This window comes from Trachypithecus francoisi, unplaced genomic scaffold (genome assembly GCF_009764315.1).
Source record: "Trachypithecus francoisi isolate TF-2019V2 unplaced genomic scaffold, Tfra_2.0 Lachesis_group9, whole genome shotgun sequence".
In the NCBI taxonomy this organism is placed as follows: Eukaryota; Metazoa; Chordata; class Mammalia; order Primates; family Cercopithecidae; genus Trachypithecus; species Trachypithecus francoisi.
In genome coordinates, this window is record NW_022681474.1 from 53,936,313 (window position 1) to 53,952,793 (window position 16,481).

The 16,481-nt window shown below is 47.6% G+C and overlaps 1 protein-coding gene across 3 annotated transcripts in view; it reads left to right on the plus strand.

Moving 5' to 3' along the window:
* WDFY4 (WDFY family member 4) overlaps nucleotides 1–16,481 on the plus strand; it is a 302,160-nt gene that overhangs the window by 75,570 nt on the left and 210,109 nt on the right. For all 3 annotated transcript variants that reach the window (XM_033209238.1, XM_033209235.1, XM_033209236.1), the window contains exons 13-15: nucleotides 479–572; nucleotides 14,246–14,460; nucleotides 15,502–15,596. In XM_033209238.1, coding sequence (XP_033065129.1) covers nucleotides 479–572; nucleotides 14,246–14,460; nucleotides 15,502–15,596 — 404 coding nt within the window. The remainder of the gene's footprint in view (nucleotides 1–478; nucleotides 573–14,245; nucleotides 14,461–15,501; nucleotides 15,597–16,481) is intronic.

Below are 16,481 nucleotides of genomic sequence, written 5' to 3' on the forward strand. Positions count from 1 at the left end.
TGTGTTTTAGTCACATTCAGTATTCAGGGGGTGGGACACAGCCGAGTGTGCTTACACCATTTTGAAGGGACCCAGAAGCCCATGTGTGTGTGTGTGTGTGTGTGTGTGTGGTGTGTGTGTGTGTGTGTGTGTGTGTGTTCAATATGAACTCAGAGCTTCTCAATCTCCCACATATCTGGAGAGAAGGGAAGAAAACCAGGAAACTAACTTTGCTGAGCATCAACTATGGATCAGGCACTGTGCCTTGGAGCACAAATGCATTGTTCTATGACTGAAGGAGGAAAGTGTGGTATTGTCAATGCCATTTACAGTAGGGGAAATTAGGCTTGATAGCATAGTTCAACATCATCTAGGTAATAAGTAATAGACAGGGTGTGTACCATGGTCTGTCTCAGAAAGAAAGATCCAGGAAGCTCAGTGAAAAGAGAAAAAAACTGGCAGGTCCGGGTCTGATGTCTGGCTCTCCTTCTCTCTGCAGGATGGAGGAGGGGGATGCTGCAATCATGCATCCCGGGGTCGTGTGCATCATGGTGAGGCTGCTGCCTCGGTTGTACCACGAAGATCACCCACAGGTACCTGGTGTTGAATATGCGTGTTTTGTCATCTTCACATGACTGATCTCTCAAACGCCGTCTAACCCAAGACACCTTTTTTCCTTTTGTCTGTGCCTTCAGTGTCCTGCGTTAGCAGAGCTCCCTATGGGAAACACCTATAGTGGGAAAGTACCAGGGTGTCCTGGACACTTAACTGAGTTGTGCCCATCCTTGCAAGGCCATCCAAAACAGATCACTTCTGTTGACAAAGCTACCTTCTAAGAACAACAACCAAACAAAAAAAACAACTGAAAATAATTGAACCATCATGAGGCAAGTCCCAGGTGCTAAGCTCAGCACCTGGCATTGGTGGGAAGTCCTTTGCTTCCTGGCATGTTCATCTCTCTCCTGGATGCTGGCTGAGATTCTGGCCTTGTGATCTGTGCAGTTCATGCACAGCTAGCAAGATGAGCATAGACACTGTCCACAGAGCCTGCCTCTATGATAGGGAGAAGGAGGTAGTGACAGTGCAGACAGACTAAATAAATGAGTTCACAAATGAATATACAATTATGAATTGTGACAAGTGATATTACAGGGAAAAAACAGGGTGCTGAGGGAGAAGAATGAGAATGGAGGCAGGAACAGGCCTCATTCAATCTAATTTAGATAAAGGGTTGGAGGTCAGAGAAGCCGTCTCTAGATGGTGACATGTAAGCAGAGCCCTGAATGGTGAGTAGCTAGTATGAGCTGGGTGGGAAGGGGCCTGCTGTTGGTGGCTAGGGCAGGAGCAAATTGGGAGAGCCAGGAGCAAGGGCTCCCTGGTCAGGTGGTGATGGGGATAATGGGGCATGCAGGCTTCTGGGAGCCTTGACAATGCACATGATAACAAGAAGCCTCTCTCATGTGAGTGGAAGGTGATACGATCAGATTTTGTATTAAAAACATTGCATTGGCTGCTTGGTGGAGAATGGACAGGCAATGAGGGTTGAGGGGAACAGGCAAGGGGCAAGAGTTAAGAGGCTCTGCCTGCAGTCCAGGTGGTGTGTGGTGATAGCTGGATTAGGGTGGTGTATGCAGCACAGTGTGAAGAAAGGAATTAAGAGACCAGTTCGGAGGCAGAACCACAGGCTTCCGAGAAGAGGAGGCTACAGGTAATGAGAAGACAAAGAGCCAAGGCGACTCTCAAGTGTCTGTCCTAGCAGAACTAACAGTGCCATTATGGGGAGAAAAACTGGTATGCGTGAGGGCGTGGAGTAACAGAACAAGATGAAGTTGGAGTCAGCAGTCTCAAGATAAAGAATAAATACTTTAGAAGTTCCAAGAAAGAGCCAGGCAGAATTGAGGAAGGCCTGGAAAATGCACCACGTTAGGTTTATCAGCAGCCAAGGAAAGAGGATTCATTAGCTTGAACAGCTACTCTGTCCCAGGCTGATGCTTGGCCCTTTCTTGGCTTATTTATTCCTCTTGCAGTTTTGTCGAGGGCATCATTGCCTGTATTTTCACTGATGGAGAAATGTGAGTTCAGACAATGCACATGAGTCTCAAGGATGCCTATTTGTGGACCTGGTATTTAAAGTGGCCTTACCTTGGGGCAGGCCTCCTGGTCTTCCCTATATGTAAAAGTGGCTTCCGGAGGATGAATAGCAGGACCTAGCACTCCCAGGAAGCAATGAGGAGTCCAGCTTTGCTTTGTCCAGGAGTTCAGAAGGAGGCAACATGTTTGGGGAAGAAATGGCTACTAGTTGACATTATTAGTCACAGCCTAAAAATGACAATGACCTCATAAAAATATTGCAAGTCCTCTAAGATCAGTGAGAAAAGTGGAGTGGTGGAGCAGAAGCTCTGAGACAGCAACTGTTTCCAGGAAGGGAAATCTGTAGTGTTCAGCACAGGAGTTAAGAAAAGGCCTGACCCGGTTTCATGTCTCCACGTCCCTTCCTTGGGGAATGGACTTCTTGTTCCTACTCCTGTTCCCCTGCTAGAGAGTGATGGGAAAGTGCTGTGAAGCCAATGGCAGAGATACACATAACAGTGAGATTTGGGAAAGGGGTAGGCTGATATAAGCTGGGATAGGCAGTTAACAATATCCATGTCATTTCTCATGGTTCTGTGAGTCAGGGATTCAGAAGGGCACAGCAGGCATGGCCTGTCTGCTCCATATGGTGCTGGTAGGGTTGAACCTCCCAGGATGATCTCTGCAGCTGTGGCACCTCAGCAAGGCTGGCTCCCTGGCAAGGGGCTTCTAAGCTGGCTTAGCTGAGTGGCATACCTAGGGCCTTGGTTGAAGCGGTCAGTGGGATCCTGGAGTCTCCTCTACACAGCCCTTTCCATCTGGCCTCTGCCTGTGTCCCTCCAGGCAGACTCTTCAACAGGGCACACAGTGGCTCTTGGTGCCCACAGGCACAAAAGCAGAAGCTTCCAGGCCTGCTGAGGGCTTAGGCCCAGGAAAAGCCAGCTTTGGTCAAAGTTAGTCAGGGACTCAGCTTAGACTCAGTGGGAGGGGACTATAAGCTTCCTCTTCTGTGAGGGGTGACAGGTGTGTGCAGGTGAGAGAGGCCTGTGGGGAAATGTGTTTAAAGATCAGCTGCTCTCATTACCTTACTCATCTAACAAATGGGCAAAAACATTTGACCCCTAAATCCCATCTTGTAGCCCATGAATGACCTAGAGTCTGGGATCTTACATTCTCTGGCTTGGTATTTAAGCCAGGACCTACCTGGGACAACATGGAGACTATTACACATTAGGGATCACCTCTGTGCCAGGAATGCTATTCCCCCAATCTTCACAGCAACCTTTTGAAGTCCATGAGATGCTCCCCATTCTGCAGGTACTTGGGGCTCAGGAAAGTTGTTTGACTTCCTAAGGTTGTGGTGATGGTGAGGGGAAGATCTGAAACACCTCTGGCCCAAGCTCAAGATATGTTGGATGAATGGGTCCCTGATCTTTGCAGTTCTCACAGAATGCAGGGTCATGCATTCTGGGCATGGCACAGCTTTCCAAGTACAACGGCCTTATCGTGAGGGCATCTGGCTTCCTTAGCTATATTTCATACAATGCATTGTACTTGCAATTGGAAAGACCCAGCCAGTGGCCTGGGAGGTCTTAGCAGTCAGACAGTTGCTGATGGATGCATTCTGCAAAAATCCACTGCAGCAATGTCTGATGAAGTGACACAGAGTGTATGGTGGCCTTTCCTGCTGCCTTTTACAGGCCTGGAAACTCCGTGGATGAGCCTCAGTTTTAGATGAACTCCCTGAGTCATCACATCACCATATGGGGAAGAACCTCTGCTCTTTGCTTATCCTATGACGGTAATTGGACAAATGAAGTATGCAAATGAGAATTCCATTTGGAACGAGTTATGTTTTGTATATTCGGGTCACAATAAGTAATTTAGGAAAAGTCTAATTCTCCCTCACTGTCTCTCAAATATGCAAATGAAATGTAGTACGTTTTCTCCAGTATTTTCTGCAGATGCCAAATCAGCAGCTATTAAAGTTGGATAATTACAGTAATTAATTTCTGAAAGGGAGTGGGGGAAACCTCACAACAACAAATAGAATAGTAAATCAAATGAGAAACAAGACCACAAAAGAAAATGCTGAAACAAAATGGACTGCAGGCCTCCACAGGTTTTGGTGTAGGAAATGGAGCGGAGAGTTTCAGTAGATGGCAGTGTTACCAGCAAGATGGAAAGTGTGATTCCTGTCATCTTCCTTTAGGTCAGCTTGGTGGTTCCTATTACTCCCTACACCCATACCTCCGTTACATCATTCACTTGCTGTCTCTCCCCTGTGGATGAGAAATTGATGGCTTTCCAAGGTGCACATGTCATCTTGGAGGCCATGACTTAAACTTATGGGTGTTCTCTTCTAGTTTATTTCCAATGGTGGCCATGTTACATTTGTTCTGCGGTTCTTTTGTTCTGGAGGTTCCTTTCCCCTCCAAAATGATAGCTCTGTGAGCTGCTTTTGGAAACAGATATTCCAGCTGTTTTTCTGCTTCTGGCATCATCATCAATATTAGAAATTGGGTGGCCAGATTTTTACTATGCACAATGCAAAAACGGAGTCCAGCTCAGTTCTCTTGGAGCTGAGTTGGCTCCAGAAAAAATTAACTAATTGGGAATAAAGATAATTTCCCTTTCTAGCAGGCTTAGCAGCCATGAGGGTCTGTCATAAGAGATGTGGCCATGGGCTAGAACTCTGACCAGAATTGGAAGGACTCTCCAGTTCCAAATGCCATTCCACTTCCTTGAGGTCTACGGCATCTAATCAGGTCTTAACTGAGGGTGTTTGCTGTGCACCAGACAATCACAATGCAGAGAGTGGAAAGCCAGGTCTAGTTTAGCAGACTGTGTAGCTGCCCATGTGGTATGTTTGCTTTTGTGAATAATTACAGAACACCTACTATGTGCCTCTGGGGATTCAGAGACAAATGTCACAGGACCTGTAATCGGGGTTTGAGGATGGGAGGCAGGGACGTGTAGAAGACAGTAAAACAACATCCTGATGGCTATAACAGAGGTTTGCCCACAGGGCCTTGGGACACAGGAGAGGGAAAGACTCAGAGAGGTGGAACACCAGAGCTAGGCTTTAAAGGAAAGGGATGTTTATGCCAGATCAGGTAGAAGAGGGAGGGAAGAGAAGCTCAGACACGGAAAGAAACACAAAGATGCCTATTTGGGGACTATGAATAGCTAAGCTGGGCTAGAATAGAACACATGGATGAAACGGCTAAAATAGAACACATTAATGGAACATATGGATCAGTGGGGCTAGAAAGGTCACTTGAAGTCACGTTGTGGAGGACGTTGAATGCCGAGCTAAGAGAATTGAACTTTATTGTGTTGCCATTCATCGACATCACTGTCAATGTCATCATTGTCATTATCACTATGTTTACTGAACACTTACTATAGAGGGCAGACTTCAGGCTCTGAAAACAGTAGATTGTGGTCGAGTCTCAGTTGGGTCACCAAGCAGTCACAGAGCCGTGGGGAAATTATTTAACCTCTTTGATTCTTAGCTTCCTTTGTGTAGTGTGGGGATAATGACATCTTCTCTGAAATATTATTATGAGGATTACATGAAGCAATGCGTGGAGCTTAGCATGGTGAGCAGAACACGCACAGGGACACAGAAAGGAAGCACTTGCTAAATGGTGCAGCTACTATCATCAGTTGCTAAAAGCTTTACAAGCATTTTATCATTTAATCATTATAATAACCATGCAAGGTGGATATCAGTAGACTCATTTTGCAGATGAAGAATTGAAACTTGCAGGAATTAAGCGATAGAATCAACACTGCTGCAATAGTGAGTGTACATGCCTGACATGAGGACTGGAGCTCCTTCCGCCCAGCAAGTTGCCTTTCTCATAGGGAAGTGGGAAATTATGGAAAGGCAATGGCACAGTCAGGCCAGGACATTAGAGAGTATTGTCATCCTCAGTCTGCATCTCGAGTCATTTTTGGGTGAATTCCAGAGATCTAAAGGCTATGGTGAAGACACTGCTGCCATGGAAGCCTCCAGAATAGCCTGGCAAGACACAGAGAAGATTGGGTTCAGGGCTGCATGTATCTATCAACTCATTTATGCCTAAATTTAGAAAGGGTGCCATTTTCTGGAATTAGTCTTTATTTTATTTTATTTTATTTTATTTTTTTTGAGACGGAGTCTTGCTCTGTCGCCCGGGCTGGAGTGCAGTGGCCGGATTTCAGCTCACTGCAAGCTCCGCCTCCCGGGTTTACGCCATTCTCCTGCCTCAGCCTCCGGAGTAGCTGGGACTACAGGCGCCCGCCACCTCGCCCGGCTAGTTTTTTATATTTTTAGTAGAGACGGGGTTTCGCCATGTTAGCCAGGATGGTCTCGATCTCCTGACCTCGTGATCCGCCCGTCTCAGCCTCCCAAAGTGCTGGGATTACAGGCTTGAGCCACCGCGCCCGGCTGGAATTAGTCTTTATTTCAAGCACTGAACTAATTGTATGAGTTTCAAATAACTAAAATATTGACAGCGTTAATAGCCCTGGATAGCATTGCATAAGGGCAGGCTATTTGAAAAGAGCCATTTCCACCAACAAGGAAATTGGTAAAGTAGGACTCTTGCTTTGTTAAATTATAACACATTAGACATTCCAAATACATTCAAAATCTGTTTCCTATGCTCTTTCCCACTCAGCCCCTTACGCAAAGTATTTCTATTGTTCCTCAGTGGAAAATCTCAAATACTGGTCAAAATCCAGGTGACTTCTCACAGTAGTCTCTATAAATAGAGCAAATATGGCCAGGTATGGTGGCTCATGCCTGTAATTTCAGCACTTTGGGAGACCAAAGCAGGAGGATTGTTTGAAGCCAGGAGTTTGAAACCAGCCTAGAAGACATAGCAAACTCCATCTCTACAAAAAATTAAAAAAAAAAAATTAGCCAGGCATGGTGGTGTGTACCTGTAATCCCAGCTACTTGGGAGGGTGAAACAGGAGGATTGCTTGAGCCCAAGAGGTTGATGCTGCAGTGAGCCATGATTGTGCCATTGAACTCCAGCCTGGGTGACAGAGTGAGACCTTGTCTCAAAAATAAAATAAAATAAAATAAAATAAAATAAAATAGCAAACAGATGTAATCTCACACAGAGAAGAAAGGATGAAAAGCAAGCTCCCATGGATGTGGAATGATGGTGTAAGTTAAAGTCAGATGGAATCAGCCCTGGCCTAATTATCAGCTGACCTTGATAATGTTCCTTTCCCATGACATACATAGGCTACTTTGTTTCTCTGTATCTCAATTTCAACTACTCAGATTTGGCCTGGATCACAGTTACAGACTCAACATCTTGGCTCCAGAGAGGTAATGAACATGCATAAGTGAAACCAGGTGAAAGCAGTAGTCAAGGGTGGAGAGTGTGACCAAAGGAGAGCACTTGCTCTGTCTAAAGGTGTCTACATTTAATTAAAGGGACATGAAGCAGAAACAGAAGCCCACCCAAATGAAGCCCACCAAATGAAACACTTCTCTAGGTCATCAACTTATGACCCATATGAGATATCAAATTCCAGCTTTTTATAATCAGTGCATGATGCAGTATCAAAATCATGAGCCTTGGAGTAAGGCTGTGTTGGCATGTCAGAGCTGCTACCCATTAGCTATGTGGCCTGAGGAGATTGATGGAACCCTTTTAAGTCTTAGTGTTCCCATCTGCAAAATGGGTGTGATGATATTTTCCCATTGAGAAGAGCAGAAGAGAGCATAGTTGTAAAGTCCTTAGTACAGTTCCTGCCCTGTGTATGTGTGCATCAGAGGCTGGCTCCCCACGCCCACTCCCTTCCCTTCTAGCTCTGACAGTCTGTGTTCTGGGTCATGGTATATAAAATTCTGAAACTATTAAGTAGAAGATAATACATTTTAGGTATATTTCCAACTGACATTACACTATTGGTAAATGAGTAACAGGAAGTTGATATTGAACTGTATGTTAACGGATCTGCCGATGAATCAGAAGACTCGGTATTTTCTCTGGCTGGTTCTGCACTTTATCAGTGATCTACGTGAAGCTGAGTGTGGCTGGCTTAAAGCAGGGAGGGGAGTTAGTCATCAGATGTCAAAATGGGGAGGAAAAGGGTCCCTACCAGCTTGAGCGAGGGATCAGAATCCATGGGATCAAAATTCAGCAGTGACAATGAGGCCTGTGCCACGTCTGAATGCATGTCTACGCTGGGTGGGGAAGGACAGAAGAGTGTAAGTCCTAGCAGTTTCAGGACAAGGTCAGTAATAGTCCCAAGTGAAGTGAGGACATCACATAACGAATTTCACCTTCTAGGGGTGGGTGAGCTTAGCGTCCAGCTGGGTGGGCAGGCTCTGAGCTGGGGCACAGACATGTCTACTTCCAGGACCCCCAGAAAGTCAGGACCAAGCTAGGAGGTCCTGGGCAGGCAGGCTCTCTACAGATGGGGACCTTCTAGAGCAACGAACAACAGGTCCTTACTTCCATGCTGGGGACCATATTGGGGACTGTTGTACCAAGGCCTGGAGTGGGTAGGATACTGATTTGGGTTAGGCTGGGCCTCAGACCAGAGCTTAGAATGGGGCCAAAAAATGGAGGGTAGTCCTGTCATCTGGAGCATCTAGTGGAGGCTGCTTCAGAGACTTGGGGGCTTCTCAGATCAGCTGCAGCAGAAGTGGGTGAATCTCCAGGCAGTTCTCAAGAGGAAGGGCAGCACTCGGTCTCCAGGCTTCCCAGCCCTCCAGGACTGGCAATCTGAGGAGTTCAGGGCTCCGTGCACAGTGTTTGCCTTGCTCCATGTGCTGGTGTGGGGCAGGGTATGGCCAGCAGCACAGCGAGTCCCTTTGCAGAACACCCAAGGGCCCGAATGTTGCAATCTGCCTCATGACCCCCCAACCCTTTGAAAGGCTGTGCTTACTCTCACCTGCCTCGCCTTCACGTGTGCTGTTTCCTTTCCCCGAAAGCCCGTTTTCCTCACCTGCTTCGCTCTCTCTTCATTATCCTTCAACACTTCATTGGCGCATCACTATTTCTGACTCTCTGTCAGCCTTCTGGATTAGGTGTCCCTATTGTGTTTGAGTAGCCTGTGCTTACTAGGCGGCTATTCTAAGGCAGAGAATAGCCTAGTAAGGCAGAGATGGCCACGAGGGAAAACAAGGTGAAGAGTCATGGGTCGAGCAGCAGCTCACGGTGTTGTGGGGGTGGGAGAGAAGAAGAGAGAGAGAGAGAACTAGCCATAGTGTGGAATTTGTCATGATTGAAGTATAGACACAGTGCTGGCTGGGAAAGTCAGAAAAAGTTTCTTGGGTGAGGGGACACATGATTGTCTCTTGAGTAATAAGCAGGAGCTCAGCAAAGGGATGGGATTGGAAAGGACATTCCCAACTTCAGGCATTAGTGGAAAAGGGCATGGTGTTTAGCAGAAGCTGAGACTGTCACTACGGCTGCAGTACAGAGGGGACAAAAGTGGAGGATAGGAAGAAAAATGGGAAAGAGAGAAATATGCTGTAGATGTGAGATCCTGGACTTCTGTTTACAGGACACATTGCCCATCATCTGCATGTAATTTGGAAAAGAAACAACAAGTTTGGAGCAGGCACCCACCCACTCACTTGGTTACAGATCTGCCTAATTATGTTGAGGAAGCCAGGCACTTTACATGTGGATTCTGCTAGCTCCTTGGGAGTTGGAGTCTCTTACACCTATACCACGATCATAAACTCCCAAGCCTACCAGGCCATATGGGTACCGTGAAGCAGCATGTCAGGGTGAGGGACCATGGCAAAATGGAAAGTTCATGCTCATATAAAGAGAGACCTAATTCTAAGTAGGCAGTGGTAAAAGCAATAACTTGTCAAGTAAAGCACATCTGTAGGCCCAATTTATTGCTGGCATTTCATTTACAGTCTTTGATAACTTAAAGAGCTGAAGTCACTTAAAGTCTATCATCTCTCTTCAAAATCATCAAGAAAAGAACATTTTGACCAAATTGAAACAAGTGATTAATCCAAGTTTGAGTAGCTCAGTAAAGTCTCTAGTGCTTTTTGGAGTGTCTGGGGCAGCAGGCACTTGGCCTCTCTGGTGGTTTTTATTTCTGTGTGAGGATGACGTGGTTCATGTGCAGAAGATGCACATATCTTGGAATGCTGAACCCAACACCCATGCCTCTTTAGAGGGACCCATTGCTCCAGGACCTAGCCCTCACTGGGCTTTGGGGACCATATTAATCTGGACCAAGAGAGAAAGTGGGGAACAGAGAGAGCAATACATAAGATTGAACATCCACAGCCGGACTGCGTGTACTTAAAGTCTAGACCGTTAAGTGGAGAATGCAGAAAATTTCTTAAGGCTGGCCCGCAAATCACCCTGTGCTAATTTGCCTTGCGGGCCCAGCCTGCTGGCCAACCTGGTGACCCTGCACTCTTACCATTGAGTCCTAATTGCACCTCCATCCCCTCTCCTGCATTGGAAGTAATATGCGTTAGGAAAATCAATCCATTTGTAGGGGAAGAAACCACACCGGTTTCCTGCTACTGCTCATATTTTCACTAAAACCCCGTTTTACTGGAACCAACATTAAAAAAACAGCGCATTTTATTCAAAACAAGGCAATATTGGTATTGACAGAGCTGCAGTGATAATGAGGACGATCAATTTTCCCTCCTCCATTATGGGGTATTGAGCAATTTTGGAGTAAACTTGCGGCATCATTAGACAAGATCAGCATTTCTCCCTTTTGAAAACTTTCTATTTTTCTGTTTTGCATATTTAGATTTTAAGTATTCCTGCTATGGTAGGGAAAAGAAGCAAAACCAAAACAAACCAGAACAAACCCAGAAGTCCCCAAAGCAATAAGTGAAGTGCTGGTAATAAAAACTGGAGATCATAGCATTTCTTTTTAATCCTTTTGAATAATATATTGTGATGTTATTTTTGCCTTTTGGTTCATACAGACTGCATCCCAACTCTCACCCTAAATTGAAATAATGCAGTTACCAAATAAAATAATCCAAGTTTTGGAGATGAGATATTCAAGGCAAGAGGGTGGATGTTACTTTTCTGTTTTGAGAAGAGAAGCAGGAGCTGGGCTTGGGTGGACAAAGGAAGAAAGAGTTGGAGTCGCAGAAAAAAGACCCGGGGAAGGGAGTCAAGGACTTTGGGTGGATTTCCATGGGAAAGAGTGAAAGTGATGGAATAGTTCAGAGCGAATTAGCTTTGGCATTTCTGCTTTCAGTTTCTGGTCCTTGCTGGGCTACACATGTCCATCTGCCAGTTCAGGCTGGCTGTGCAGACGCCACATTCTGGGGAAGGGGACCCTGTCTTCCAGGCAAGACTGCTCCTCCACATCAGTGACATTATGTGCTCAGGAAAATAGCAATGCTGGCAAATGGTCACATTTCAGAATGGCAAAGTCCAACCTGGGAAGGATGTCCCCCTGGAAAGTCAATCTAATGTAGTTTTATCCCTCTTCCCCAGTGCTCACCTTTTAAACCAGAAATGTTTTTGAAAATGTCTTAGAGATGGGGGTTTCCCTGAATGCCATCAGTGTGAGGCAGGAGCTACAGGGCCCATGTGTTTGGAAGGCGGGTGGGAGGCTGTAAAAGGGGCCTGGGCGAGCCATCCAGTTTTTAAAACAATCTAGAAATTGTTGATGAACAGTGTAAATATTTTTCTTCATACATTTTAATCCTTGAACCACGTGTGCTACAAAACTGTGTTAGCTACATATGGAAGAACACTATCTTATTTATTTCTGTCACTTAGTGCTAGAAACATACTCTTGACCATCTTTGGACAGGCAGCCCCTAAAGTGACTGCACGCGTGGAGAGGAGATGATGGAATGAGGTGACTCTGAGCTTGAGGTTCAGGGTCAGTCAGGTTCTAGCCTTACCATGTGCCCCTGGCAATTTCCCTCTCTGGGCTCAGCTTCCCCATCTGTAAAATGGGTATGATAATAGTGCCTCCCTCATAGGCTTCTCACAGTGATTGCGTAATCCATACGTGTCAAAATGCTTAGAAAAGGGCCTACTCTAGCTTAAATACCCAGGAAATATTCTCATCCCAGGATAAAATTTGGCCCTCACAGTAGATGCCAGGCCTGGAGTCCCTTCTAACTTCAAGAGCCTTGTGAAATATGTGAGAGGCTGCAGGAACCACCCCACCCGCTGTGCTCAGATGTGGTAAATTCTCTGCTGGAGCACGTCTCACACTGTGCTGGGTCAATGTGTCTGCCCACCTGTCTCACCTTTAATCTGTGAATCCCTTGAAAGCAGGGACAGTGTCTTATTCATCTTTAAATGCCTAGAGCTTTACCCAGAAGATGATGCTGAGAGCCACTTCATTCTTGTTTGAGAAAGAAGAGGAAGCGTGGAAGCAGGGAGGACTCCAAGAAAGCTCTTCCTGGGGGGTGTAACAGGTGGTCTGCGATGTGAAGAGACCAGACCCCAGTCCTCCTTAGAGAGAGATTATTCAAGTAGTGCATTCACAACTTCTCCTGGCTTCACTTTGGTGAACTAGACCTCATTTACATGGTCACTGATCTCCTTTCTTGAAACTACAAACTGTGGCACAGGTGTAAAATGTGGAAAGAATGCTGGTGCCTCAGGTCGGGTTCCCTCAGAGTGGAGCCTGAGATAGGGGCCCAGGTATATGGGATTGTTAAGGGAAGGACTCAGGAGAGAAGGAGAGTGAGGGAGGCTGGGCGGGGAAGGAGCTGAAGGAGGATGCACTCACCGCAAAAGTCTTGTCTCAGCTGGAGCCCTTCGGGTTCTGAGGCTTGAATTGCATAACACAGTCCCAAGGGCACTGGCCTCATTGGTTCCAGGCTGGAGTATGTGTGTGTATGCACACAGGTATGTATGGTGCATGTGCATGTGTGTGTGTATATGTAGGTAGTGGGCATGTAAGTGTGTGTGTACCTGTATTTGAGTGGGTAGGGCTCCATGGCCCCTGAGCAGGGCAGCTCCTACCTAGTGGAGGGCAGTTCTGCAGAGAAGGGGAAGCCGTGACAGGTACACCTCTCACCTGGAGAAGAAGGTCTGCATGGGGCACAGTAGCATCCACTGGGACAGGAAAATTCCATTAAGATCTAACCTGTATCCCTCTCACTTGATACAACCTTCTTAACCAGCAACAAAAGAGAATGTGGACAGTCCTAAGAGTTTCTTTCTGTAAAGGAACATCCCACCCAGTCCAAACCATTTATCCAGCCTGGGAAGGATAATTCCAAGGATTTATCTTTTTACAATGAAAGAATGATTGCAAAAGCAATGTGTGGTATTGGGGTCAAATATGTACCGAGCCCGCTCTATGCACTCTTTTCTATGTGCTTCAAGGGATATAAGCGAGGGAAGTAGCTGGAAACCTAGTTCAGGGTAAGGTATGAGCACAGCTGTTTGTGTGGCAGCATGTGCTTAGGACTGAGGGACAGGCACAGGATGATGGGAGGGTGGGTGGAGGGAGATGGCACTCAGGGGATGAGAGTGGCTTCAGCAAAGTCTTTTCCCCAGACACTGTAGCTGGCCTGCAGACTTTGAGTGTGGTTCACAATGTCTGTGGTGGGGGTTTGTGTCTGTCAAGACAGAGTGTGTATGTTTGGTAGGTGGTACTTCTTTTAGGCTTGTACTTCCAGGCAGATTCCACCTTTTACTCCAGGAATGTGAACTCCAATACAGGAACTGTTAGGGGAGTGAAGCCTGCTGGGGGGATGTGGGACCCCTGGAGGGTACAGCTCCCACCCAGCACCAGCCACATCCCCCTGCAGGGGTGCAAACCAGCTTGGCCAGATCCTCACATCTTTTGAGAGAGACCACAAATCTGGATTTTTATGTGACATCTTCAGACTTTTCAATGCTAACAATTAATTCAGAAACTGCTTAAACATTGTGCGAGTCAAACACAGCACGTCTAAGGGGCAGACCCAGCCTCCTGCCTGCTGGTGTGTGGCCTCCATCTTTAGCCATTGACCTCTCCCCACACTGACCTGGGCAGCTTGTGTCCTGCCAGAGGTTGCCTCCCAGTCTTGCCCCTGCAGGTGAGGAGGGCACTGGAAGAACCCTGAGACAGGCGTGGGTGCAGTGTGGGTGGGGTAAGGTGGGCACAGTCTCCTTGTTCCACGACTCACCCCAGGCCAAGTTGGAGCCTATCAAAGCTGCCCACAAGATGTTCTGTCCTGGAGGGCTCACAGCTTGCTTTGGTCGCCTCTTAGCTTTCCGAGGAGATCCAGTGCTCCCTGGCCAGTCACATCCAGTCCCTGGTGAAGTCGGAGAAGAACCGCCAGGTCATGTGTGAGGCGGGCATGCTCGGGACCCTCATGGCCTCCTGCCACAGGGCCCTGGCCACCAGCGGCAGCCCCCTCCACTCACGCCTCATCAGGATCTTTGAGAAGCTCGCTTCCCAGGCCATTGAACCGGATGTGCTAAGGTACCACATGCTGCATTTTCAACGCTGCCAAGCTGGGCAGCCATGTCTTTTGCAGGGCAGGGGTTGCACAACAGGCAGTGGAGAGACTGCAGGGACAGATGCAGGGCATGGCTCTGTCCCGGCATTCAAGGCTGAAAATCCATGGATGAGCCTTCGGTCTGTGCCAGGCAGTGTGCAGGTGTCCACAAAGCAGACATAGCCACCTCTCATGGAGCACGTGGGGGCTGGAGGGGACTCTGAGGAAGTGGAGCTGCATTCTGAGGCCTGTGGAGTTCACTAGACAAAGAGAGGAGGGAACCGGGCCTGGAAGGCTCTGCCAGGAGGGGTAGGGCTGGGAGAGCCTGACTGTGCCCTGTAGGGAGTTAGGCAGTAAGCATGTAGGGACTGCAGACATGGAGGGGGATGGGGCAGAAGCCCCCTGGATCCTGCAGGGGGCTTTCCTGCTGTCATCCTCTGCATGAAGCCACATTCCTGGAGAGCCATGGCAGGGAGAGAAAGTGCAAAGGTGCACAGGGTGGGAGGCAGGGAGCAAACATGGAAGACAAGAGAACAGAGGGAAGGGAAGCTGCTGGGGAAGGCAGGAGTCTCCTATGCCACCTGGAGTGCTGTGCCGAGGGCCATGCACAGGGCAGGGGGCTCTGCTCCTTATACACAGGAGCAAGTGTAGAGGGCGCACAGCCTTTCCAGCCAGCAGACATGGCACCCAGGGGCAGGCACGATGGCTGCCAGAGGAGGCTGCTGGTTATAGTGCTGCATGGGAAATTCTGATAGAAATTTATAAACAATTACGAAAAATTTATTTTGTGACATTATTTTTTGTTATGACATCCATCTTGAGGCTCCTAAACTTACCAGCTGTCTGGTCTGGTCTGTCTGGAAGCGCAGAGACATGCTGTCTCCGCACTGCTTTCAGAAAGGGTGTTCCAGCGGGGCTGGGAGGTCAGGGAGCTCCAGGCATCTAGGACAGTGGTCAGGATAAAGTTGGAGAACACTGTTGCCCATAAAATGTCTTCATTTGGTCCTCTTGTGTGTTATGTTCAGACAGTTTCTAGGTCTTGGAATTCCCTCACCTCTGTCGGCCACAACGAAACTCCTTGATTCATCTCATGCACACAGAGGCAACCCTGGGTGCTCAGGTGAGGACAGAGGCAAGAATAGGGCAGGTTAATGGGAATGAAAAGATGATATGCATTAATGCTGAGGGGGATCCTTTACAACAGGTGGGAAAGCAAACAGGTTTAAACATGGTTTTGTCTTCAGCTCAATGGAGCAACTGAGGGAAAAAGCAAAGAAAACTCCTGGTGTCTGGAGAAAGACCATATCAGGATGGAGAAAGATGACCCCCGCCCCCAGCCATATAAGACAGATGACCCCTTTGGGTTCCAGATCATGGAAGCAGAGACAGAGTTTCCTTCATGACACAGCAATACCTGGCGCTGCACTAGGCAGAGGTGTGCAGGGAAGGCTTCTGTACAGCTCACAGCTCAAGGGCAAGTCAGAGCCTTGGAGGCCCAAAATGCAGGTGGTACCCCTGTGTCAGGCCTAATACCTATGGAATGCTGGCCCAGGAGACCAGCTTAGAGAAAAGAAAGTTGTGGACAACTTGAATGTAAGATCACGTAAGACCTTAACGTAACAGGCAGGTCCAGTGGATAAGCAAGGGTGCAAGATCAGGCTTGGGGCTGACAGCCGTGGTGGGAGCCCGGAGCTTTCAAGGAGAGGCTGCTGTGAAGGAAAGTGTGGGCCTGGTGAGCAGACACAAAGCTCCAGTGAGTAACTCCAGTGGGGCAAGCCAGAGACAGAGATGGCAGCAGTAGAACGTGCTATGCTGGAAAAGGGATGTGTGCTGAAATGAAAGAGAAAAGTTTCTAGAAGGAGCAGGTTAGCAACATCATTCCTTGTTATCGGACTCAGCAAGGGGCAAGGGAGCCGCCCTCACTGGTGCTTAGAAAGTACCTGATGACTCTGCAGAACTCTCTTTCTAGGCTGTGGCAGATACTTTGGGGTTATTGTCAGAAGCG